The following is a 24,372-nucleotide window of genomic DNA, read 5'->3' as shown; positions in this document are numbered from 1 at the left end:
TCTCCTACATTGTTTGACCTCACTCCATTACATTGAAACCTTGTGAACGGCTTCCTTTGCTGTGTACTGACATGTAAAGCGATCCATTGTTTCCTGTAGCTAGGCCTGCACTCAACAACTACCCAATTAACAGTACACCCAGAGGAGCTCATGTTGTTTAGTGGCGTAATGTTTATGAAAGGCGTATAAGCCTTCAGTAAGGCGTTAACGCCTTCCATTCATGCCACGCCAGATATTCTATCATTTATATGGCAGAGAGGAGAGGTGGAGCTCAACTTGCATTTCCACTGCTCTGTTCCTCTCTGCCATGCAAATGCTCCATCAAGACTTGGTTGAGACTCTCCCAGGGGCCATCCACTCAAGAACAAGTCAATGGGCTGTGTTAGTGCTGGTAGAGAGTTTCCCAGACACCCCCTTTTTTGCTCCATCATTTGTGACAACATGACTTTTCATGCCAGTGCATATGCTGGACATCCCAGTATTCGTGCATCAGCATAAAGCAGGAGGACCCCATAGGGACTCCTTGTACATGCTGCTTGCCATGCTCACATAGGCAACCTGTACAATTAACTCTCCAGACAGGCAAGCATGTCAGTCAGCGTTTAATTGTAATTGTGAGGGTGGCTTGCCATGCGGCCATGGCAAGTGATGCTCACAATTAAAAGTAATCATGCCAGGCAGCGTTTATTCACTTTGCAGGGCGGAGTGCAAACATTCAGGGAACACGGCAGCGTACACTTGAAGGAAAATTTGGCGATGGGGAGCCGCCTATGTGCATTTCAACACTTAACGGCTCCATGATGCCAAATTACTAATTTGAAGACAATGAGCACTAGAGTGTCTTACCTGCAAGAAATTTGGGGGGTGGGGCAGGATGTGATAGAGAGCCCTAACAGAAACCATGATGGTGAACACCCTCTTCTGACCTACCATTCTCTCTGGGCTACCGTAGCTCTGGCCCCTTCCCATGTCTGCTGAAGGGACTTCACAGCAACCTGGTGTGAGCGTGACTTTATGTTAGTGCTTCCTTTGACCAAAAATGTGTGATTGGTGGAAGGTTTTTAATAAATCTAAACCACTGACACTGCTCTGGGCAACCTTTCACACCACTGTTTTTTGGTCCGTCTGCAGCATTGCAAGAAGGGTTCAGCCATATGCAAATCAGTTGGGTACTGCCAACCAATGGGAACAGCTCTGCCCGAACTGCTAGACCAGGTCCCCTCCGCACAAAAACACAAGCAACCCCAGAAATGTTTCGGCCTTGTTGGACCTCATCAGTAAGGAGGGGTATGCCCAGACGTGGGTCCTGGGTCTCGGGTTATTTTCTGAGAAGGCGTCATGCTTGATCACTTTCACACATATTTGTCAAATATAGAATTATGTGCTCATTCTTATGTTCCTAGAATGCTCTTTGGTTTTATGCAAAGCAGAGATGAGCGGATACCTGTGATTATTTTGGCCCCCTTTCTTTTTCAAGAGATTTATTTACAGAATTAGGGTGATTGTCACTTATGTAATTGTTTCTATACTGAGTGAGGGAAATCTATTTACAGACAGCGATTTCTAAACCGTGCCAGAGAGATTGATTTACAAGATGCATACTGGATGCAAACAAGACACTATGCAACCATAATGCGTAACCCAAAATACAACCTGCTCCCCTTAAGGTCAGGCCAGCACTCTTCATGCCATGTCCATCACTTAGGCCATATCTCTTTCTTACAGCCTCCTCGATTGGTATCTCACTAAAACCACTGTCAAGACTGGCTCTTGGGATGGCAGCAGTGTTGCTAAGAACAGAGAAACCCATTATAAGGAATGGCCACACATAGGTATATTAATGTTTGCAGTGTAATTGATTATGACTTAGATTAACGTGTGTATTCCACCATCCAGTGGTTTCGGTGCAGAAAGTACAGGCTTTGTTTCCCTCTACTTTGACCATCATATGATCAGTTCCATTAATGGGCTGGCACTCCTATGATGTACCTCTGAGAACGGCTAGTCGCGTTGTAGCCATTATATCACAGTGGTAGACACTTGCTTGTTTAGCAGGAGTAACATGGCTACCTGTTTTCTTTTTAATTGCTGCGAGCAGGCCATTGTATTGTTGGTTTTCCTTGGTCGTGTTTCAGGGTGGGAACATCCACTTTGGCTGTTCTGTTTACATGAGCTCTGACCCAAGCTACTCCTCACTGATGAGGCCCTAGACCGAAACATGTTTGGGGATTCTTGTGGTCTCGCGCAGAAGGGATGTGACCAATCAGTACTGGCTGTGCTCACCCTTTCGGGGTGGGACCAAGCCTTATTTGCATATGGTCTTTCCTCTTTTGAAATGGCTTGGCAGGCGAAGAATGATGGTCCGGGGAGTTGCCCAGAGCAATGCCAGAGGTTAAGATTAATTCTAAACATTTCCAGCTATCACTCCTTTTGTTTTGCTATAGTCATCCCAAGTGGGGCGGGTATGCCCAGACGTGGGTCCCGTGCCTGATCTGCTGCGCCTAGAGACTACAGGTACTCCTCACTGATGAGGCCCAACTAGGCCGAAACATGTTTGGGGATGCTTGTGGTCTCGTGCAGAAGGGATGTGACCTAACAGTACGGGCTGGACTGCCCCTTTTTATTTTGCTACATGAGCTCTGAGTCGGAGCTCACAGACTCCCTGGATGAATGGAATATGATTTGATCTGGGTGGCAGTTCAATTCACATCCTTTTGTGTTTGCCTGTGAAAAATCGTGCAGCTGGTATTAACTGATAGGGAGGCTGCTAAATATTTGAAAGGTGCAACAGCTGTGGTTTGACAGAGGAAGTGGGGTCAACTCAAACCCTGTTTATAACGCAGACCACACCATTCACAAGTTTACTACCTGGAACAGCAAATGAGTAGCGGAGGATCCTTGCTGGAAGCTCTGTCTGAACAGGTTCCCAGTCAACCCCTTGAAGGGGAAGCTGTGATCCTTCCTAACCAAAGGGAACCTGTCCTGGGGGATCCCTTCCCTTATTCTGACCAGCATTGTGTGATTCTCTTCCACCTGCCTTTGTGTGTCCCCATAAAGCTCCTGGGTCATGTGCATCAGCCGCAGAAGTGAAAGCTGCTGTTTGCTACTTGAGACCTGATAATGAGGATGTTGCTGCTGTCCTCAAGTCGTGCTCCATCCCATGCATCTATTGTCAGGGCTTCTGCTTGCAGTCCTGTTGCCTGTGCTCAAACTATTTCTGGGTACCACAACTATGACTGTGTGCGTTGACTTGTGGCACCACCTCTGCCATCTTGCTTGCTGGGCTTGTTCTGCAACAACTGTTGGGCTGCATCTCCCCTACTGGGATCCCTTGATCAAATCCTCCCAAAGGTGTCTTTTCTGCTGCTACTCTTGGAATTTGGTAGCCCTTTTCCTGTTATCCCTGTAATCGGGAGATGCCTATTGACTTTGTCATCCTGGTTTCAATGGCTTTTCAAATAATCAAAACTTTCCTAAAGTATCTGTGGGCCATTTAACTTACCTGTAAAAAATCATTTCAATTCATGTTTAGAGTTTCTTATCCCACGGGAGAGGGCAGGAGTACTTTACTGTATCTTATTTCTCTTTCCCATTTTTGAGTACCTACCTATATTGTACATGTTCCTTTTATTGTACTTATTCCTTTTACAAACCATTGTATAAAGAGTACATTTTCAATTATCTATTGACCTTCCATTTGTGTGTATGTACTCTGTACCTTACCGCTACCCCTGTCCCTTCCTGGCAGCAAAGCCTTGACAGCAGATCACATTTGACCAAATATGCTGCATCCTCCACCCATAAAACCAAGACCCCTGCAACATTTATACTCCTTTAAATAAACGCACAAAATGTGGACATAAATAGCCCTGATTGACCATGAATCTGACCGATAAGATGTATTTCTAGAATCTGGCCTGGTGGACAGATTTTAGGAGGCCACTTAGTTATAGTTGGAGCAGTCAAGGCTATTCTGATGAGTCTGCGAGTGGGGTCAGGGTTCCACAATGAGTCCACACAGTGAATCACACAATAATTCAATTTAGACAGGAATGTATACAAAATACTGGATGGGTGCCAACATCTACACTACACCTGGGGCCAAGAAAAGGGAAGGCTGGACCTCACTATTGCACGCCTGGCGCTCCTCATCGCCATAGGTTGGGCCCTGAACATTGTATGCCCTGTCCCTCCAAGATGGCCACCCTGTATGTCTATCCAGATTCACTACTAAAATGGCCGACAGCAGGGCCACTAATCCTTTTACAGGTGTGCAGTCTAGTGTGCATGGGTGGGTGACTGTTTAAACCACACCCACGCTTTCCTCCACGCTTTGTGTTACTCTGTTTGCAGCAGCGTGCCATTTACCGCAGGCTCCAGCAACTCGGTCCTGGGGAGAAAGAAATTGCAGATCACAACAGATCGCATCAAGGAAACAAACAACAAAGGCACAGATCACTTAACGTGTCACGCATCACTTTCTCCAGCATTTCCTGTGATTCCGGTGATGCATTTGTCCCGCTCCGGTCAAAGCGCTGCATCTGTCCCTTAGCAGCTCCCTGCTTCATCACATCCGGTCCCAATGCCGCATCCGTCCTTCAGCTGCTCCGGCCAGGCACCTATAAAAGAGAAAGAGAAAAAGACGGTGAACTTGCACAGAAAGCTTGTTAAGCAGGAGATAACAAACAGTTTCAAGGGCAAGCAAGCGCGCAAAGGAAAGCAGTGCATGCAAATTAAAAGCACCAATAAGGGAGCAGCACACAACCATAGTGAAGCACAGAGACAATAAAGGCAAATACTTGTTAAGCAGCAGATACCAAGCAGGTTCAAGGGCTAGCACACGTGCAAAGAAGCAGCAGTGCATGCAAATTAAAGGCACCAAGAAAGGAACAGGGCACAACCAAAGTGCAGCACAGAGACAATAAAGAAAAAGACAAGAGGCTAAAGTGAAAAGCAGACATTATCCAACCCTCATCCGACAAGCCACAGCCTGTCTGGGCAGAGTCCCTGAAGCAACTGGCATGGATGAAGAATAGGAACCAAGCACCCCTGTGAAAATCAACAGGTGAGTCCAGCCTTCCCTCGTAGGGGGTGATAGGCAGGGAGCATTACACAGGAGCATGACAGAAGTGTTTTGTTTTTAGGAAGAAGCCCCAAATCCTGCACAAACCCAGTATCCTTGGGTTGCCGGACCTCTGCACCTGCACGATACTCCTGCTCCTTCCACCCCACACTTGGATGATGTTCACTTTTAGCGCTACACGCGTGTGGGGCGGCAAAAGAGGCAAGGAACTTTCATCAGAGAGTCCAGGCGCTCCCGCAGAGTCCAGGGTAAGCGTTACAGAACGCAAAGCCCACGTGACAGCTCTGCCTGAGCGCCATGCACTCCTCTGAAATGTACCAGCTAGCTCAGCTCCTAGGCGAGTTCAGGGCTAAGTTCACGCGGCCCGGCGTAAGACAAATGCCTTAACGGTGGGGCCTGGTGATAAATAAGGACCACACAGAGGAGTTAGCATGACAGATTCTACAGGCACAAGCAGGGCAAGCCCCACTACCCAGCACGGTTCCCTCGGTTCCCTCTGCCGTCCCTGCAGCCCCGGTCCAAGTAATTGTAATAGTAATGGGTTATTTATTATGCAATTAATACCCAGACGTTTCTAAGCACGGACCCGGCAATCGAATCTGTGTTGTGCCGCATCGTCTTGCTTCCAAGATGAGCGCGTTGCCCATGAGCTATCATCCCGATCCCGAAGTAGTAGTGCCAGGGGCAGTCCATTAGAAACCCCAGAGCGATTTACCAGGGACCCTCATAAATTTGCTGTTTTCATGAATCCATGCAGGCTCGATTTCCTCTGCAAGCCTGGACCCTTTCCCACCGATCAATCCAAGGTGGCGTTTATCCTATCATACCTGCAGCCAACTGGTCAATTCCACTGGTAAAACGTGTTGACCCCGTTTTGCGTAATTACCAAGGGTTTCAGCAAGAGCTAGAATGACTTTTAGCCCGTAGAACTCAGGGGCAGACTCTTGGTAATGAACTGATGTCCCTACGCCAGGATAATCAGGATCTCCTGTCTTACGTGGCCACCTTCACCCGACTGGTAGCTGAATCCAACCATACCGGACGAAAAGCGAACTACGTTATTTTATCGAGGGCTCCGGTGGAAGCTGAAGGCCGTCTTGGCCCAGGTAGGCAACCCACCTGAAGGGTGTGCAGAGTATATAGACCGGGTTTTACAGCTAGATCACTGATTTACAAGACTGAAGAGCTGATCGTGTCTGTTTTGAGGGGCGATCCTTATGCATCCGTCCAAAGAGAGCCTTGTACACTACTTGGAGAACCATCCTTAGCCCATGCAGTTAGGGGGTATTCGAGGCCTGCTCACTAAGGACGAAAGGGAGAACAGACGGCAGCAACAACTGTGTTTGTATTGTGGCAAGGCGGGCCACTTTCTGCAAGATTGTCCGGTGAAACCACCAAGGAAGACAGTGGGAGCTATGGACAAGGGTGGTGCTGAACTCCACACGGAAAACTCCACTGCCCAACAAGAGTAGAGGCCTTCTTGTCGAGCAAGGAAAAGGCATCTATGTCCTCACATCTAATTTTACCCATGGTGCTCATTTGCCACCAGCAACCTACACGGATACATGCCTTGGAGGCATACGTGGATTGCGGGGCTGTGGACAATTATATGGACCACAACATTGCCGGCAGAATTGGGATTCCTTTGCGGCTGAAGCCTACAGCGGATAAGATCACCGCTGTGGATGGCACACAGTTATCGTCGGGCCCAATGACTCAATGCACAGAGGAAGTTGTGCTACTCTGTCATTACAGACATCTTGAAAGAATCTCTTTCGATCTGATTGGTGCTGCGCAGTTTCAGATCATTTTGGGGATGCCCTGGCTGGAGTCCCACAACCCCAGCATTGATTGGTGCGCCAGGACCTTTACCTTTTCTGAGAAGTGTGTGCATACGTGTTACCGCGAGGGCACAACTTCCATTGAACCCAGTCATCCAGTAGTGTCCACAAGAAGCAAGACAAGCTCTACTCTAGTCATCATGGGAATGTTACCACCAGAATACTCAAGGACGTGTTTCATAAGGAACAGGCAAACACGCTCCCTCCACATCGGCCTTATGACTGTCAGATTGACCTTATCCTCAATTCACAAGTACCCTGCAGTTGCATTTATGCAATGACTGAACAAGAAAGTGCCCATCTCAAGAGCTACCTAGACCAATACTTAGCCAACTGGTTAATTTGCCCGTCCAAGTCTCCGGCAGCATCTCCCCTCTTCTTTGTATCTAAGAAGGAGGGGGACCTAAGAACCTGCATCGATTATCGGTCTCAGAACCAGATCATGGTAAAGAACCGCTATCCTCTGCCGCTCATACTTGTGCTCTTGGATCAAGCGAAGGATGCCTGCATTTACAACAAATTGGACCTTAGAGGGGCATATCACCTGGCGCACGTCAAAAGCAGGGATGAATGGAGGGCCACCTTCCACACCAAATATGGGCTCTATGAATACGAGGTGATGCCATTTGGACTATGCAATGCATCAGCAGCTTTCCAGTATTTCATGAATGATGTCCTGCTTGAGCTCTTGGACGTGTATGCGATTGTCTACATCGACGATATCCTAATCTATTCTGTCACACTTCAAGACCATGTACATCATGTGCGAGCAGTGCTAGAGAAACTATGCCAGCGTAAACTGTATGGCAAATTGGAGAAGTGTGACTTCCATGTCTCTGAAGTTGAATTCTTGGGTTTTGTATTGACTCTGTGAGACATCCGTATGGATAATCACAAGGACGACACAATCCTCAATTGGCCTTCACCCACCTCAGTAAAGGCCTTCCAAAGGTTTTTTAGGATTCGCAAATGTTTATCGCCACTTCATTCCCAGTTTTTCTCACCTTGTACATCCCATCACCACGTTGCTCCGTAAGAACAAGAAATTCAATTGATCCTTAGAAGCAGAGCAGGCATTCCTTGCATTGAAACAAAACTTAACCACAGAAACCAGCCTGCAGCATCCAAAGTCAGACCTTCTGTATGTTGTGGAGACCGATGCATCGAATGTGGCTATGGGGCCCGTCTTGTCCCAGAAAAACCAGGTCAATTACATCCAGTGGCCATCTGGCCAAAAATGAATTCTCGCCTGCAGAGTTGAATTATAAAGAACTTCTGGCAATCAAGACGGCCTTCAACGAATGGAGGCATCGCTTGTTGGGACCAAGGCATCCTATGACAGTAATCACTGACTACCGGAACCTGCAATACTTGCAGTATATGTGCACAGAACAAGATGCAGAAACAGAAACCTCAAGGTCTTCTTCAACTATTGCCCATGCCCCCAGCTCCATAGCGTACTGTGTCATTAGACTTCATCACTGACCTACTACCGTGTGACGGATATAACACCATACTAGTTGTAGTAGGCCTTTTCTCTAAAATGGCCCATTTCATAGCAATCAAAGGACTCCCAAATGCGAGCGAATTGGCCAAGAGCTTCCTAAAACAGGTCATCAAGCTACACGGCTTCCCTTCTGTGGTAATTTTGGATCGGGGCAGCCAATTTGTGGCCCAATTCTGGAAAAGATGTTGTAGCTTGGCACAAATCAAAGTACGTTTGTCCACCAGCCACCAACCTCAAGCAGACAGACAAACTGAAAGAACTAACCAAATATTAGAGCAGTATCTCTGTTGTATGCTTCCCCAGACCGACCAGAAATGGGTTGATCTTTTATGGATAGCTGTTTATGGATATAACAAAGCAGTACATGCTTCCACAGGGTACAGCCCATTCTATGTATTACATGGCCGACATACCCGCACCTCTGTTTATGACCCTCCAGAAACACTGGAAATGCCAGCAGTCACTGAATTACATGACACCATCAACTAAACCTTAAAACAAGCCACGGTACATTTGCTAGCTGCCACAGAAGCCCATAAAGTGTTTGCAGACCGCAACCGAAAGAATTCCCCCAGGTATGAGGTGGGAGATAAGTATAGTTAGCCACCAGACACATTCAATTAAAGGAACCTAGAAAATTCCACCCTAATTTTCTGGGCCCTTACACGATATCCGCAGTAATCAACCCCATAGCTATGAAGCTCGCATTGCCACCCACCATGCGCATAAATCCTGTGTTCCAGATCTCACTGCCCAAACCCGCCCAGCCAGGTACACTTGTCAGTGTAACACCTCCAGCTCCAGTATTGGTCGACGGCGAGCCAGAATACGAGGTCTAAGATATCCTCTACCCTAAACTGGTGGGACGCACCCTGCATTATCTGATAGATTGGAAGGGGTATGGGGTACAGGATTGCACATGTGAACCCGCCACTAATGTTTATGCACCACGGTTTGTGGATAGGTTTTATCAGAACTATCCAACGAGACCAGGCCCTGGCAGTCGCCCCTTAGATGGCGCCTTGGTGATGGTTACTGTCATGATCACATACTCACATCCACAATACACCTGCGGCCAAGAAAAGGGAAGGCTGGACCTCACTATTGCATGCCTGCCACTCCTCATGGCCATAGGTTGGGCCCTGAACATTGTATGGACTGTCCCTCCAAGATGGCCGCCCTGTATGCCTATCCGGATTCACTACTAAGATGGCCGACAGCAGGGCCACTAATCTTTTCGCAGGTCTGCAGTCTAGTTTGCATGGGTGGCATGGGTGGGTGACTAAACCACACCCATGCTTCCCTCCTTGCTCTGCTTGCAGCAGTGTGTCGTTTACCACAGGCTCCAGCTTTCAGCAACCCGGTCATGAGAAGACAGAAAACGCAGATTACAATAGATCGCATCAAGGAAACAAAAAGGCACAGATCACTTACCGTGTCATGCATCTCTTTCTCCAGCATTTCCTATGATTCCGGTGCCGCATTTGTCCCGCTCAGGTCCCAGCGCTGTATCTGTCCCTTAGCAGCTCCTGGCTTCACCAGCTCTGGCCCCGGATCTGTCCTTCAGAAGCTCCGGCTCCCCCAGCTCTAGGGATCTCGGCTCCAGCCTTGAACCGATAAAAGAGAAACCGCTCACCACTCGGCTGCGGCCTGCCACCTATAAAAGAGAAAGGGAAAAAAGACGGTGAACTTGCACAGTAAGCTTGTTAAGCAGCAGATACCAAGCAGTTTCAAGGGCTAGCAAGTGCGCAAAGGAACAGCAGTGCATACAAATTAAAAGCACCAAGAAGGGAACAGCGCACAACCAGAGTGTAGCGCAGCGACAATAAAGGCAATGGCTTGTTAAGCAGCATATAACAAGCAGGGTCAAGGGCTAGCAAGCGCGCAAAGAAGCAGCAGTGCATGCAAATTAAAGGCACCAAGAAAGGAACAGCGCACAACCAAAGGGCAGCGCAGAGACAATAAAGACAAAGACAAGAGGCTAATGTGAAAAGCAGTGGAGTGGAAGGATACAAGGAGACTTGTTCTCACTGTTATCGGAAGTAGGACAGGGGGAGACAAATGCTTTGCGTTTGCTTCCTCCTTGAGTCCAATTTTCTCAGATTATTGAATGTAGCCTCTGGGGGTCGCTGGAGGTTGGTTTTCCCACCCTTGGTTCCATTGAGAGGTGCCCACGAGTTGCAGGTGTAAGGATTCTTCTGTTCAAGTCCTGGAACAGAGTGCAACCCTTTGCGATGGAGATATGCAGAAAGCACTGATGCAGACCTCTACAGAACACTTCACAGGACGGGTAAAGATGATTTCCAGCATTGGCCACCTCACACAAACAACGGCGGACATCCTTCCAGTCACAGTTGAAGAAGACCTTCCAGAGAAGGATCCCTTGAAGCTGGGAGCTGAATTCTGGCTGGCAGATGATTTACACTGCTAGCTGGTGACCCTTGCAGTAGCAGCTACAAACGTGCAACGCAACGGTTCTAGTAAGGTAGCCCGTTGGAGAGCTGGTCAGTCCACCGGGTGGTCCAGGGACACATCCTAAGGCTCAGGACGGCTGAACCCTTGAACTCTTTGAGACTGGTTAGTCCCACCAGTCCAGGGATAGAAGCACCGCACAGGGTCTTTGCAGATCAGGCACCCGAACAGGGCGTCATCGGGCCAGATGCAGGAATGGATGCCAGGCCTCTTCAGGAGTCTTCTTCGGATCTTCAGTTGGCTGCTCTTCTAAACAGGATTCTTGGCACCAAAGCTGATCTGACGAAATGGCTGCAGGATTCCTCCTCTTATCCAAAATCCAGCATGGATCACGTTCAAGCCCACGAATGGTAAAGATCTGCACCATTCAAACTGCCAGTAGTTGTCTTTTCGGGGACAACTATTGGTTTCACTCATGCCCTACACCTAGACTCTCTGGCTTCACGAATGTGGAATGCTAGCATAATTTAGAAAATATATATGCTGGATGATTTGTGGACAATTTCACCTCTCTCCATTCTTTCTAGCAACCCTGTTTGAATTTTTGATAGACAAACCATTAACCAGCCTTGTACACACAGAAGCGATGATAGGTGGGTAATCACAAGTGTGGTCAAAATATCCATAAGATCCCTGTGATAGTGGTCGGGTTTTAATCATTGTGTATTTTGTCATATTGGTTTCACAGCTTTTGGTGGAAGATGAGTCCCCCAATGAGAGACTGGACGTTCATATATTGCTAATACCTGTGTCCTGAAGAGGGCTAAAAGGGTCCCAACTATACAAGGGACGGATGCTAAGAAGGCATCAATCGCTTTGTCACTTTACTACTAACGTCACTATAAATTTGTCTATGCACCATTAGTGTTCGCATGAAGCATTGTAGCGTCTCCCTGTGTATTCTTTGCAATTTGTGTTCGCATGAAGCATTGTACTTTGTACCTGTGTATCTTTTGTATTTTGCGTAGATTGTTTTGTACCTATGTGCTTTCTCCGTAACCTGCAGTGATTGTACATGTTTTTGAATACATTTTTTAGATACCCTGACCCGATGAAGCTGCTGATTAATGAACAGCAGTTCTGGTGTGTTAACTCTAGGTCTGACCCCCAATTGTGTGCAAAGGCGGGGTAGTTTGTGCGTCCCTGTCTGGTTTATACCCTTCGTTTTCCCTCCACTCACAAGCCCCCTGGTAACAGAAAAGGGTTTTTTGATCAAGTATACTTCAAAATTCAGCAGCCAGAACTTTATTAAAATTAAGAAGAGACAAACATATTACCCCAGGCTTGAGCTCTTCGCAATGGCTCCAAGTCAAAAAGCGTATTTTTTTCGAAAACATGTCTTTTGTGTTCAAAAGCTTACAATGGCCCAACTCAACCTCTGTCTGTCGAAGTAAATATTCTCCCTCATTTGCAGAGAAAATAACTTACTCTTTAATTCAGGAAACTACTCAAAATATGTATTTCTAATATTTCTAATCTGATCAGGTGTGGACTCTATATCAGCTGTATCCTGCATTCAATTAAGATGCCTAACGATGAAAGTTACGATGTATTAAAACCACAATAACATAACAAAAATGTGACCTCCATATGAATGCTTGGAAAGCTCTGTGCCATACTACCTGCAGACAAGATTCACAATACAGGCCTCTGAGAACTGTATGCTCCACACAGGCCAACCACCTGCTAATCCCCAAAATGGCATGCATGAAAAGAGGGGCCTAGCTATTTGCTGTAATGTCTCATTGCCTCTGAAATAACTTTCCGTAAGTGAAGACTCTCCTCCTTTCATGGCAAAACTCTAAGCCCATCAGTCTGATAGGTCTCTTTGGAAGGGCCCTATGCTGGAATCATCCAGCGCTCAAAGAAGCGGTTTAGTTGTGCCATGAGCGCTCTACCAATAAAGAGGCAGTGCTCTTATTACCTTGTTGGTTCTACCTATTTATTTTAAAATTCAAATATGTTTTAAACAATAAAAGGCTTACCTATATTGTATACTATTCATTTTAATGTATCTATCCTATTCCAATGATAAGTAATGCTTTATAATCTAAATGCGAAAATCTTTATTTGATCTTCGGTATGCTCGATTTGAACTGTTTATTTGGGCCTGATATTTACTTAAGGAAAATACACAAAAAGGAAAGTAAGGCTGAGCGTCCCAAGTGGGGCACATCAGTCATAACGACACCCTACTTTGCTCGCTCACATGCCAGCATGCTGGCAACATGTTTTAACATTGGATTAGCAAAATACGATCCATGCCAAGACAGAATATTACAACATTTAGCATTGCAGGCACAGTATTACACCTTTTTGGATTGGCAAAACACCATCCAGGCTCACCCGGATAAACAAGAGCCACTCCTGATCTATGCTTCAGTCTCATTAGAGCTCAGGAAAGTGTATGGCTTGTCAAAGCAAGAGCTGGGCACCCAGCTTACATGTAAACAAAACGCTCAGAAGCATAGGGCGACTGGGAACTATGCAAAGGAAAGGAACTATCAGTAAGCTGGTTAACTGGCGAGCATCCCAAGGGGGAAGCATCAGTCACACCAACGACACCTGCTCACATCCCTGCACCTGATTAGTAACACCCCCACATATTCATAAGCATCCTTCACTACCTTGTTTTGAATTTATGGCATTGGTGTCTAATATGCACTTCAAAATTGACTTTATGCATGCTGTGAATATGTTTATATGGTCGGACTCCTAAATTGCAACTATTTATTGCAATTAAAAAAAGAAATGTTGAAGGGCATTATAATATTGTGTCTGCAATCTGATTTTCCAACTGAGTTATTTTTTGCTTTTGAATCTAGAGTGAACAATCTATCGGAGGAACTGTTTTTACACCTAAATAGCTTTTCCTTTGCAATGTATGCTTGATACCTTTTTGAGTGTTCGTTTTATTTGTCAATATTTGCAGCTAGAGCTCGGTGAACACCATGAAAGTGGGCGAGAAGAGGATGGTGTTTTTATTCAAGATATTACAGATTCTGCACAAAGTCCCATTCGGATAGTGCTCTCACCTGCGATGACGGCAGAGGCCTGTACCACTAATGAGTAAGAATTGCCATCCAAACATACATACGTTTTGTATTGCAGTTGCAAAGTTCTTAAATGTTACTGTGCACTATGTTTTTAATGTTTTAGGAATCAATTCTGATATGCAGGATGTTGTATGCTTAGCAGGTAGGAGATTTCAACTGATCTGGAACTACCAAATATTTCTGTTTAATGCCTTCGAAGGGATTGTGTCCTCCGACGTATTCCTTATCTTAGATATAAATCCTTCAGCTTTGCTGGCCTCGGAAAATTTTTTCGCCAGAGGGCGCTGCGCGTCGATGATCGCCGAGTCGATGACCCTCGACGGCCTCCGTGCCGACGTCGACGTCATCCTGCCTATAAAGGCCGCGCGCAGCGTCCGTTGCTCAGTTCCGTTTTTCCGCGCTTCGTTGTGCCTCGGAACACCGTTGCTCAGTTCTCGTCAAGATAACGTATATAATAACTACTATTTACCTCGATATCGATGGCATCCTCCTCCGACCCGACGACCCCTCGGTCCGGTTTCAAAAAGTGCCGAGACTGCGGGAAGAAAATGTCGTTGACGGACCCTCACAGGGTCTGTTTGTGGTGTCTGGGAATCACGCACCAGAGTTCGGAGTGTGAGGAATGCCTTTCCATGACGGCGAAAGCCTTGAAGGAGCGTAGGGGGAAGCTCGAGAGAGGTAGGTCAACTTTAACTTCCTCGAAAGCTTCTTCGGTAGAGTCGAGACGTTCGTCTCCTCACCATAAAAAACACTCTCGATCTAGATCACGAAGTGGCTCCCACCACTCGTCGACATCGAGACACTCGAAGAAGAGACGTAGGAGATCCCCTTCGTCATCTTCGTCGAGTTCTCCTGAGAGAGTTCATTGCCCCACAAAACGCAGCTCGCAAGCTGAGTGGGAGGAATTCAGGAAAAAGATGCTAAGCGTCTTCGAGAAAGCGGCCTCGTCCCCCTCGAAGACAGCTGAGGGTGATACCCCGGGTAAAAAACCCAAAAAATCTAAACGCCGCGAGTCGCAGTACCCGGCGGAAAAGTCAACCCGAAAGCGCCTCGAGCCATCGGGAGATAAAGCATCATCGACGCCATCGTCGAAAACTCCTTCGAAACAGAGGTCGGCGCCATCGACGCCGTTGTCGAAGGATTCATCGGCGCATCAGTCGATCGAGTCGACGCCGACGTCGACGCCGATATCGACGCCGGTGAAGGAAAGAACCACGGCTACTCCACAGCCAACGGTTAGACAAAAGACCTCCGACTCGACGCCGAGAACGTCGACGTCGTTCTCGAGCAAGACTCCGATCCTTTCGAGTTCTTCGAGGCCTAGTACACATTTCTCGACGCTTTTCACGGCGCCTTCGAGTACTTTCACGTCGGTGTCGACGACATCGACGTTTTCAAGGCCTGTGATGATGGCTCCTTCTGCATTGGAAATGGGGTTTATACCATTCCAAAAACCAATGTATCCCCCTTTAACCTCGATTTTTGAGGAAAGGGAGGATTCAGACCAAGATATTGATTTACAGAGGACCACATCACCAGAGCCAGAGACTTTCGCCTCTGAGGAAGGAAGATTAAAAAATCTTCAGGATGCACTTCAGGAAGCTAGTGGCTTGGACACTTCTCCTGAAGCAGAATTTATCAAACCAGACCCAGGAGAACATGCGGAGACTCCATATAGAGCTCTGATGTCTAGAATCATAGAATTTATGGGTTGGTCTGCACCTTCTCCTGCCTTTCAGCAGGATGATCTCACTGACATACTGGACAAGGGCCCACAGGAGGATCCTGTGGTTCCATTTCACTCTGCTCTACAGAGAAGGATTTTGACAAACTGGGAAACGCCAGAAATTATCCCGGCAGTAAATAAAAAACTGTCAACAAAATACAGGGTGGCTAGTTCTGACCCTGAATATTTGTCAAAACACCCTACTCCTGAGAGCTTGGTTGTACAGGCTGCAACCTCATCAGGCAGCACATCTGCATACCCCACTGCTCCGCAGGATAGGGATGACAAAAAATATGATGCCATGGCTAAGAAGGTTTTTTCTGCCTGTAGCATGGCGTTAAAGTCTATTAACGCGACCTGTACGCTCGCTAGGTTCAGCCACACCCTTTGGGAGTGCGCTTCATCAGCGGCTGACTGCCTCCAAGAAGGAGAGGAAAGGGACGCATTTTTAAACATCATCAGGGATGGTAAAGATGCGATGTGCGAGACCCTACAAACTGGCCTAGATTCTGCTGACAGTATCAGCAGGGCCATGGCGGCAAGTACCACAATCCGCAGGCATGCGTGGTTGAGGAAGTCTGGTTTTGCCTCTGACGTGCAGACCAGGCTTTTGAATATGCCCTTTGACGGTTCTACCCTCTTTGGAAAGAAGGCGGATGACAGTTTGGAGAAACTGCAAACGTCCAAGGCAGCAGCCAAGTCATTGGGAGCTGCTATCCGTCAGAATACCTTTCGTCCTTCGGGATCATCGTGGAGAGGACGGTCCTTTCGTTACTATTCCTCATATGGAAGGGGCAGGGGACGACCGGCTCAAAGAGGCCAAGGAAGATTTACCCGTGGTGGACGGGGTAGGGGAAAGAAAGCCGCACCCGCAGGAGCAGGAGCCACTTTACCTTCGGCAACTGCATCAGCCGCTTCAAAACCACTCTGAGGTCTCCCCTCACAGAACACCAGTAGGGGGCAGGTTAACTCACCATCTGACGGAATGGCAGGCTATTACGTCAGATGCTTGGGCTCTGGAGACAGTAGCCCAAGGTTACTGCCTGCCCTTCCTACATATCCCTCAGAGTCATCCACCGGGGAACAACCCTTTGAAGCTTCCAGATCCGCTCCTCTTGCAGGAGGTTTTAGACCTGCTAGAGAAAGGTGCCATAGAACTGGTACCTGTAGCGGAAAGGAACAAGGGTTGGTACTCCCCCTACTTCATAATACCGAAGAAGGACGGAGGACTGAGACCCATCTTAGACTTACGGGAATTGAACAAATTCCTCCGAAAGGACAAGTTCAAGATGGTGACTCTCTCTCAGATCCTTCAGGCCCTCCAGCTTCAGGACTGGTTGGTATCTCTAGACCTCCAGGACGCTTATTTCCATGTGCCGATCCATCCCAGGCACAGGAGATACCTGAGGTTCGCAATTGGCAGCTCTCATTATCAATTTCGAGTTCTGCCATTTGGGCTAACCTCCGCCCCGAGGGTCTTTACCAAGCTAATGTCGGTTGTGGCTGCAAGTCTAAGGAGGGAAGGGATTCATGTCTACCCTTACCTAGACGATTGGTTGATCAGAGCTGTATCTTCGGAACAGGCTCAGAGACAACTAGATTATGTTTGCCACTTCCTTCACAAGCTGGGCTTCTCCCTCAATTTAAAGAAGTCACAGATGATACCATCACAGAGACTCCAATTCATTGGAGCAGTCCTGGACACTTCCCTGGGAAAAGCCTTGCCACCAGAGGTGAGGGCTCGAGATATTCTGCAGATGGTCATCAGATTTCAGAATGCCCAATATCTCCCAGCCTACGACTTTCTGAGGTTGCTAGGCCTCATGGCATCCTGCATATTCCTCGTGCCGGAGGCTCGCCTGAGAATGAGATCCCTCCAGTGGGCACTGAGAACTCAGTGGTCACAGTTCTCAGGAAGGATGACAGATCTCCTTCGGATCCCGGTCAAAGTAGCCCGAGACCTTCAGTGGTGGGCCTGTCGGGAGAACATCCTGAAAGGAGAAATGTTTTGGCAACCATGGCCGGAGATAACAGTAGTCACGGATGCCTCACTCACGGGGTGGGGAGCTCACGCCAACGACTTGACCATCAGCGGTCGTTGGTCTCCATCGGAGTCCAGACTACATATCAACCTGTTGGAGCTGAGAGCCATCAGACTAGCGCTGAAGGCTTTTCTGCCGTCTGTACGGGGAAGAAACGTCCTAATAATGACGGACAATACAGTGGCCATGCACTACCTCAACAAAAGAGGAGGCGTAGGCTCACTACCACTGTGCAGAGAGGCGATGCAGCTCTGGTTTTGGGCAATTCAGGAAGGAATCTCTCTATCGGCAATTCACCTAGCCGGAGAGAAGAACTTGACAGCGGACGCTCTGAGCAGGCAGAGCACAGTCTCTCACGAGTGGGAGATAGCTCAGGAAGTCCTTCAAGAGATCTTCGCCCTTTGGGGAACCCCTCAAGTGGATCTGTTCGCCACCAGTATCAACAGGAAGTGCGACAGATTTTGCTCAAGGGAATTTCCCCCGAGAGGAGCTCTAGGAGATGCGTTCGTAGTGGACTGGGAGTTCCCACTTCTGTACGCGTTCCCTCCGGTCCCTGTCATTCCTCAAATGATCAGGAGGTTGAGAAGGTTTCGGAAGACCATGATCCTAATTGCCCCGGATTGGGCCAGGAGAACGTGGTACCCGGACCTTCTAGACATGTCCATCTGCCCTCCAATTCGACTGCCATACAGAGAGGATCTTCTCTCGCAGAAGGAAGGTCAGGTTCTCCATCCAGCCATCAAGACCCTCAACCTTCACGCTTGGTGTCTGAAAGGTTGAGGTACAAGGATTGGGACCTTCCGGATGATGTTATGGAGGTGTTGCTTTCGGCCAGAAGGCCGGCAACTAAAACTCTATACCGCTGCCGTTGGAACAAATTTTGCAGCTGGTGCAGAGAAAAGAATATTGAACCCTTTTCTTGTGGTACACCTATGGTGTTGTCATTCTTACTTTACCTGGCTAATTCAGGCCTACAGGTTGGCACAATTAAGGGCTATCTCGCAGCGCTATCAATCTTTAAGCGCACTGCAGAGGAGCCTTCATACTTCAAAATTCCATTGGTAATACAATACCTAAAAGGATTAACTAATGTTTATCCCCCGAAACCTTTTCAAGTTCCCTTATGGGATTTAAACCTAATTTTAAACTTCCTAAAGGGTGCCCCTTTTGAACCACTACACTCTTGTTCATTGAAGCTTCTCACCCTCAAAACTGTTTTGCTAATAGCATTGACATCTGCTAGAAGGGTTAGCGAGTTGCAAGCCTTATCGTGTAAACCTCCACATACAATCTTTTACAAGGACAAAGTTGTTCTTCAGGTGAAGCCTAACTTCCTCCCGAAGGTAGTCTCGGAGTTTCACATCACTCAGAAGATTATATTACCTTCTTTCTACCCTCCTCCTCATCCGGGGAAGGAGGAAGAGAGACTGCACAGGCTGGACCCTAAGCGAGCCTTGAGCTTCTATATCAGCAGATTGGCTAAGATCAGACAAGCAGACCAACTCTTTGTAGGTTATGCAGGACATAAGTTGGGCCTTCCAATAACAAAACAAACCATCTCCAGATGGATTATTTTAGCCATTCTGGAATGCTACAAATTGGCAGGAAAGGAGCCTCCTCAAAATCTAAGGGCTCATTCTACCAGGGGTATCGCAACATCCTCAGCCCTTCAAAGAGGGGTGCCAATTCGAGATATATGTGCGGCTGCCACATGGTCGTCCGCACATACATTTACCAAATTCTATAGCCTGGATTCCTCCTCTAGTCAAGAAACTAGATTCGGCAAGGCTGTGTTACACTCTGTCCATTCTGGAAGGGTAACATAACTTTTATTACTCCCGCCTCCAGTCACAATACCACTGCTATGGGAGTCTATCTAAGATAAGGAATACGTCGGAGGACACAATCCCTTCGAAGAACTAGTTACTCTTACCTTGTAACGTTCTTTCGATGGGATGTTCCTCCGACGTATTCCTTATCGACCCTCCCATCCATCCCCGCAGTATGACTTCCTGTGGGTTTGCAGCCTATGCTCCTTCAAGGTGATTAGTCTAATCCAAAAACATTACTGGGGACTACAAAACGGAACTGAGCAACGGACGCTGCGCGCGGCCTTTATAGGCAGGATGACGTCGACGTCGGCACGGAGGCCGTCGAGGGTCATCGACTCGGCGATCATCGACGCGCAGCGCCCTCTGGCGAAAAAATTTTCCGAGGCCAGCAAAGCTGAAGGATTTATATCTAAGATAAGGAATACGTCGGAGGAACATCCCATCGAAAGAACGTTACAAGGTAAGAGTAACTAGTTCTTCCTCTACTCACCCCACAGATTCCTCCTCTTTTGAAATATTTCCAGGATTGGACTGCTCTGGAAAGGAGGTCTGAGGCCTCCTTTGACTGAGGGTTGGTTTTCCAGTATGGGCATTTTTTGGAATGTGCGCTCTGCAAGGGTTGCTCCTCTTTAAAGCATGCCTCATGCTAATGCCTTGCTGGTGTTTTTCATCGACTCTCAGGGTAGCCCTACAGGAATATTCGGGTGAGATGGTAATATCCTTGAAACGCATCAGAATTATTCCAATTGTCAATGAGCTTGGTCTCAGAGCGTTTTGCAATAATCCCATAATAGTGATGCAGATGTGCGACAGGCATCTGCATAGATTTCAGAGCAGCCAAGTGTGATTAAAGCACAGCAATGCTCCTGCGTATAGCAGGAACGCATCCAACAGCATACATTCTAGTTACAGAAAACTAGCTACCACTTTCCAATTGTTGCTTTGCAACTAAAGTTTAGAGAGTTGGAGTACATTTGTTGGGCATCTAGTCACCTGAGCCATATATCAGCATGCTATTCTGCCACTTTTGGTAGACTTATCACCTCATGCTTCCACCACCAACTCACTTCACGCTCTGGGGCTACAAATCCATGATGGCCACACTTTATGGATAAGACGACTCGGGCAAGCCAGCCCAGTGAAAACACTGAGCGTTTCCTAAGCTGAAACAAAAAGCTGAGCGAGGGGGCTGGCTCCTGTGTCTGGCTATCCGTTGCTTTGATGTGGTGAGCATAGTCGAACCCCCTTCCACCTACACCCTTTGTGTGTTCCTCCTCTAAAGACCCTAGTTCAAGTGCATCAGAAACAAGGAAACCATGTTTCCCTTCGACAGTTCAGTATATTGATATATGTCATGTCATTTATAACGCACCTGTGCTCAAGTGTTATTAGGCACAATAAGACAAGGAAGGGGAGACAAAGGGAGAACAAAACAAACAATCTTACTAGGACTTGTGTCATTCAGATCGTGCAAGGGGGAAGGCAGGGGAGAAGTATGTGCTGCCGGGGTGGACAGCTTTAGTAAGTACACAGAGCAAGGGACTTTAGGGTTGCAGATACAGTGTCTAAGTGCAGGGGGGATACTGGTCGTGAAGGAGCCTGTTAAAGTTCAGAGGCTGGCCAGGTAACCAGTTAGTGCAGCAGACAGGTACATCAGCGAGGAAGAGGGAGAGAGAGAGAGACAAAGCAGAAGCGAAAAGGAAGGTGTAGAGTTGCTTACGGAACCTTAGGTGGTCCTACTCAAGTTTGAGAGAGGCAGGGAGGCTGTTTCAGAGGGAGGCCCCAGACGAGGACAGAGATCTACCCCGCCCACTCTGTCTGGAGAAGCGTCTGACCCTCAGAGTGTTGGAGGTGGATGAGCAGAGGGCTCAAGAAAGAAAATGCTTAGGAAGACAGAGTTAGATATAGTGTGGGCCCCGGCCCCAGAAAGCTTTGTGAATAATGAAGAGGGTCTTGAACTTGATGCTTGCAGCCACCAGGAGCCAATGGTGAGATTTCAGGGCTGGAGCGATGCAATCTGTGGGCTTGAGGCCAATGACAAGTCTTGCAGTCCTGTTCTGGATTAGTTGCAGACAGCGAAGAGTAGAGGCAGGGAGATTTAGAAAGAGGATGTTGCAGTAGTCCAGCCTAGAGAAAACCAGGGCTCTGGTACAATGAGCTCCTGGGGGGAAATGAGAAAAGGAAGAATACCTCTGAGGAAGTGCAGCTGGTAGTGGGACTTCTTAGAGATGTCCGTGATGTGAGAAGAGAAGGAGAGGGTGGCGTCGAAGATGATGCCAAGGTTTTTTGTCTCGCAGGAAGGTGCAGGTATAGGCCCCAAGGAGGGCGGCCAGAGTGAAAGAGGGAAAGCTGAGCAGGGGTCCAATGAGAAGGATCTCTTTGTTAATGCTATTAAGGCAGAAATCTTTGGAGGCACACCATTCATGAACAGCAGATAGACGGGAATGAGCGAGAGCGGAGAGGCAGCTGAGAGGAGCCTGAAGGAGAACAGATTATCAGCATAACACTGAAAGGTAGGAGAGAAGGTAGAGATTAGGTGATATTGATATTTGGGCCAGAAGTGCCAAGTAAAGGTTCAAGAGCCTGGGTGAGAGATTAGAGTCCTGGGGAAAACCACATGTGGAGAGAGAGGTGGTGGAGAGAAAGGACCCCAATTGGACCTGGAAGGGTCGATCAGAGAAGGTCAACCGGGCTAGGGCCTGACCCGTGATGCCCAGGTTGTCACAGAGATGATTGATCAGGATGGCGTGGTTGACTGTGTTGAAAGCAGAGGATAGATCAAGGAGGTTGAGGTCAGAAGGAAGACTAGAGTCTACATTAGAGAGCAAGTCTTCACGGGTGATCAGAAGAGCAGTTTCCATGCTTCTGGCTGCTCTAAAACCAGACTGTTGGTCATGGAGACAACCAACAGATTCAGTAGGGAGAGTAATCTGGGAGATGGCCAGCTTTATCAGGAGTTTGCCCAGGAAAGTAGTGATAAAGATTGGGCAAATGTCTGCCGGAGAGGAAGGATCGGCAGAGGGCTTCTAAAGGAGGGGGTGCACAAGGGAGTGCTTTAATGGGGAGGGTAAAGTTCCAGTGGCAAAAGAGTGATTGCAGAAATTGGCCCAGGCAGGAGCAAGGGTGTCGATGTGGTCCTTGATGGTTCTGGGGAGCATGGGAGCACCTGCTTGGACGATACCTTCATAGAACGGAATTGTCTAGAAACTTCATGAGGAGAGAACACTGGGAAAGAGGAGAAAGGAGGAGGAGAGACAGCCGGAGAGGGGCCAACCGATGTATAGTGAGAGGAAGAGGATAGAGAGGACAGGAGTTTTAATGGTGAAGTGAGAAGCTAGTGCTGTGGAATGGGCCTGGGAGGGAACAGGAGAGGTGGAGACTGCAGCAGGATTAGCCAGCTCCTTGCAGATTTTTAAGAGTCCGCCCGTGTTAGAAGCCAAAGAGACGCAGGCTTGGATGTAAGCTCTCATCACAGCATTGATGCTCAATGAGCCATGCAAGGTTGGTGGTGTTTAGCTTAGCTGCAGGGCTGAATGAGCATAGGGTGCACTCTTGCTCACCACTGCACATGCAGGTTCCTTGGGCGGTGTGATGGATGCTCTACTACTACACCGCGCATGTGCAGGAACCAGGAACGGCTCTATGCTCGCTGTTTTATTCTGCATGGTAGTCAGAGGGCCTTTGTTGCAGCAGGGACCATGCGCAAAAGACACAGCCGCATTGGTTGGGGAAATCCCTGAAGAATACAGATGGTTCAGCTCGGCTGAGACTTTCTTCGCCTCACTCTTGCTACCCGGTGTACAGGCAGCAGCTAATGCAAAATGCCTGCAGAAAGTAGGCTGGGAACTGGTCCAGTTGGCAAATGACTCTGAGCACAGGTATAATGTCATAATGTGTGCGCTGCGCCTCCTGAGGCTGATGACAATGCAGAACCGCTACCTCTTCAATATGTTGACGGCAATGGAAGGAGGCGTGTGCTGAAAAATCACGGCTTCGTGTTGCACTTTCGTGGCTTCCAAAGACGCAGAGAATGTGTCATTGTTTCACATAATAGCTGCAGTACACGGTCTGAGAGTTCGCATGAAAAAAGCTGGAATGCCAGGGGATGATTGGTTCGACGTCACGTTCGATTGGGACCCTTCCTTGCTAGGAGGCATCGTGAAGATGCTGGTACCTGTCATCGTGTTCATCTTGGCACCTGCCAAATGGGACTCCGGTGTTGTGCCAAAGCAGTGCCTAATAGCACAATAATAATATCAATTGAGGTTTCAAAAGTACCTAGCAATACAAACGGAAGATGAAGTTGACCATCTGTATCACACCATTATTGTCCCAGCCCCTGACCCTGAGAATTATGAGGAAGTGTAGGTTGATCTATGTATATATGACGTGCACACCCAAAGAACATGCACGATCAGGAGAAAGTTTGCAGTCTGTTGTTAGGGCCTGAATGCCAATAAAGGGAAGTCCACCATATTAGGAGGCAGTGAGAAGGGTGAACAAACACATACGTTGGGGGGAGTTTGTTACTGTAGAAGTAACGAAAGGGGAGAATGTTGGGAAAGAAATGAACCTATCCCACCCCATTAAGTGCTGAAGAGACCTATGATGTGCCAGGGAGCCGTACTAAAAGGCCCTGCCCAACCATAATTTTATGCACATTTTAGATGTTTAGACTTTTGTAGTTATGGTAGAAGTATAGGGCCTGCATGGCATCGTGTTAGACCCAGGCCGCAAACCTGATAAAGTAACACAAATAGGCCCAATGAGAGAGAGACCCGCTCTGCTAATTTCCACAAAAACCCTCCTTTGT

The 24,372-nt window shown here is 47.8% G+C and overlaps 1 protein-coding gene across 3 annotated transcripts in view; it reads left to right on the top strand.

Annotated features, from left to right (window-relative positions):
• The window catches only part of LOC138480767 (heat shock factor protein 3-like), a 417,702-nt gene that overhangs the window by 233,384 nt on the left and 159,946 nt on the right, over positions 1-24,372 (top strand). For all 3 annotated transcript variants that reach the window (XM_069612513.1, XM_069612512.1, XM_069612511.1), the window contains exon 8: positions 13,836-13,972. In XM_069612513.1, coding sequence (XP_069468614.1) covers positions 13,836-13,972 — 137 coding nt within the window. The remainder of the gene's footprint in view (positions 1-13,835; positions 13,973-24,372) is intronic.

The sequence above is a fragment of the Ambystoma mexicanum genome, chromosome 5p, assembly GCF_040938575.1.
Source record: "Ambystoma mexicanum isolate Mex_15411 chromosome 5p, UKY_AmexF1_1, whole genome shotgun sequence".
Taxonomy (NCBI): domain Eukaryota; kingdom Metazoa; phylum Chordata; class Amphibia; order Caudata; family Ambystomatidae; genus Ambystoma; species Ambystoma mexicanum.
The sequence above is the reverse complement of the archived record's forward strand: the minus strand, read 5'-3'. Positions and strand labels throughout refer to the sequence as shown.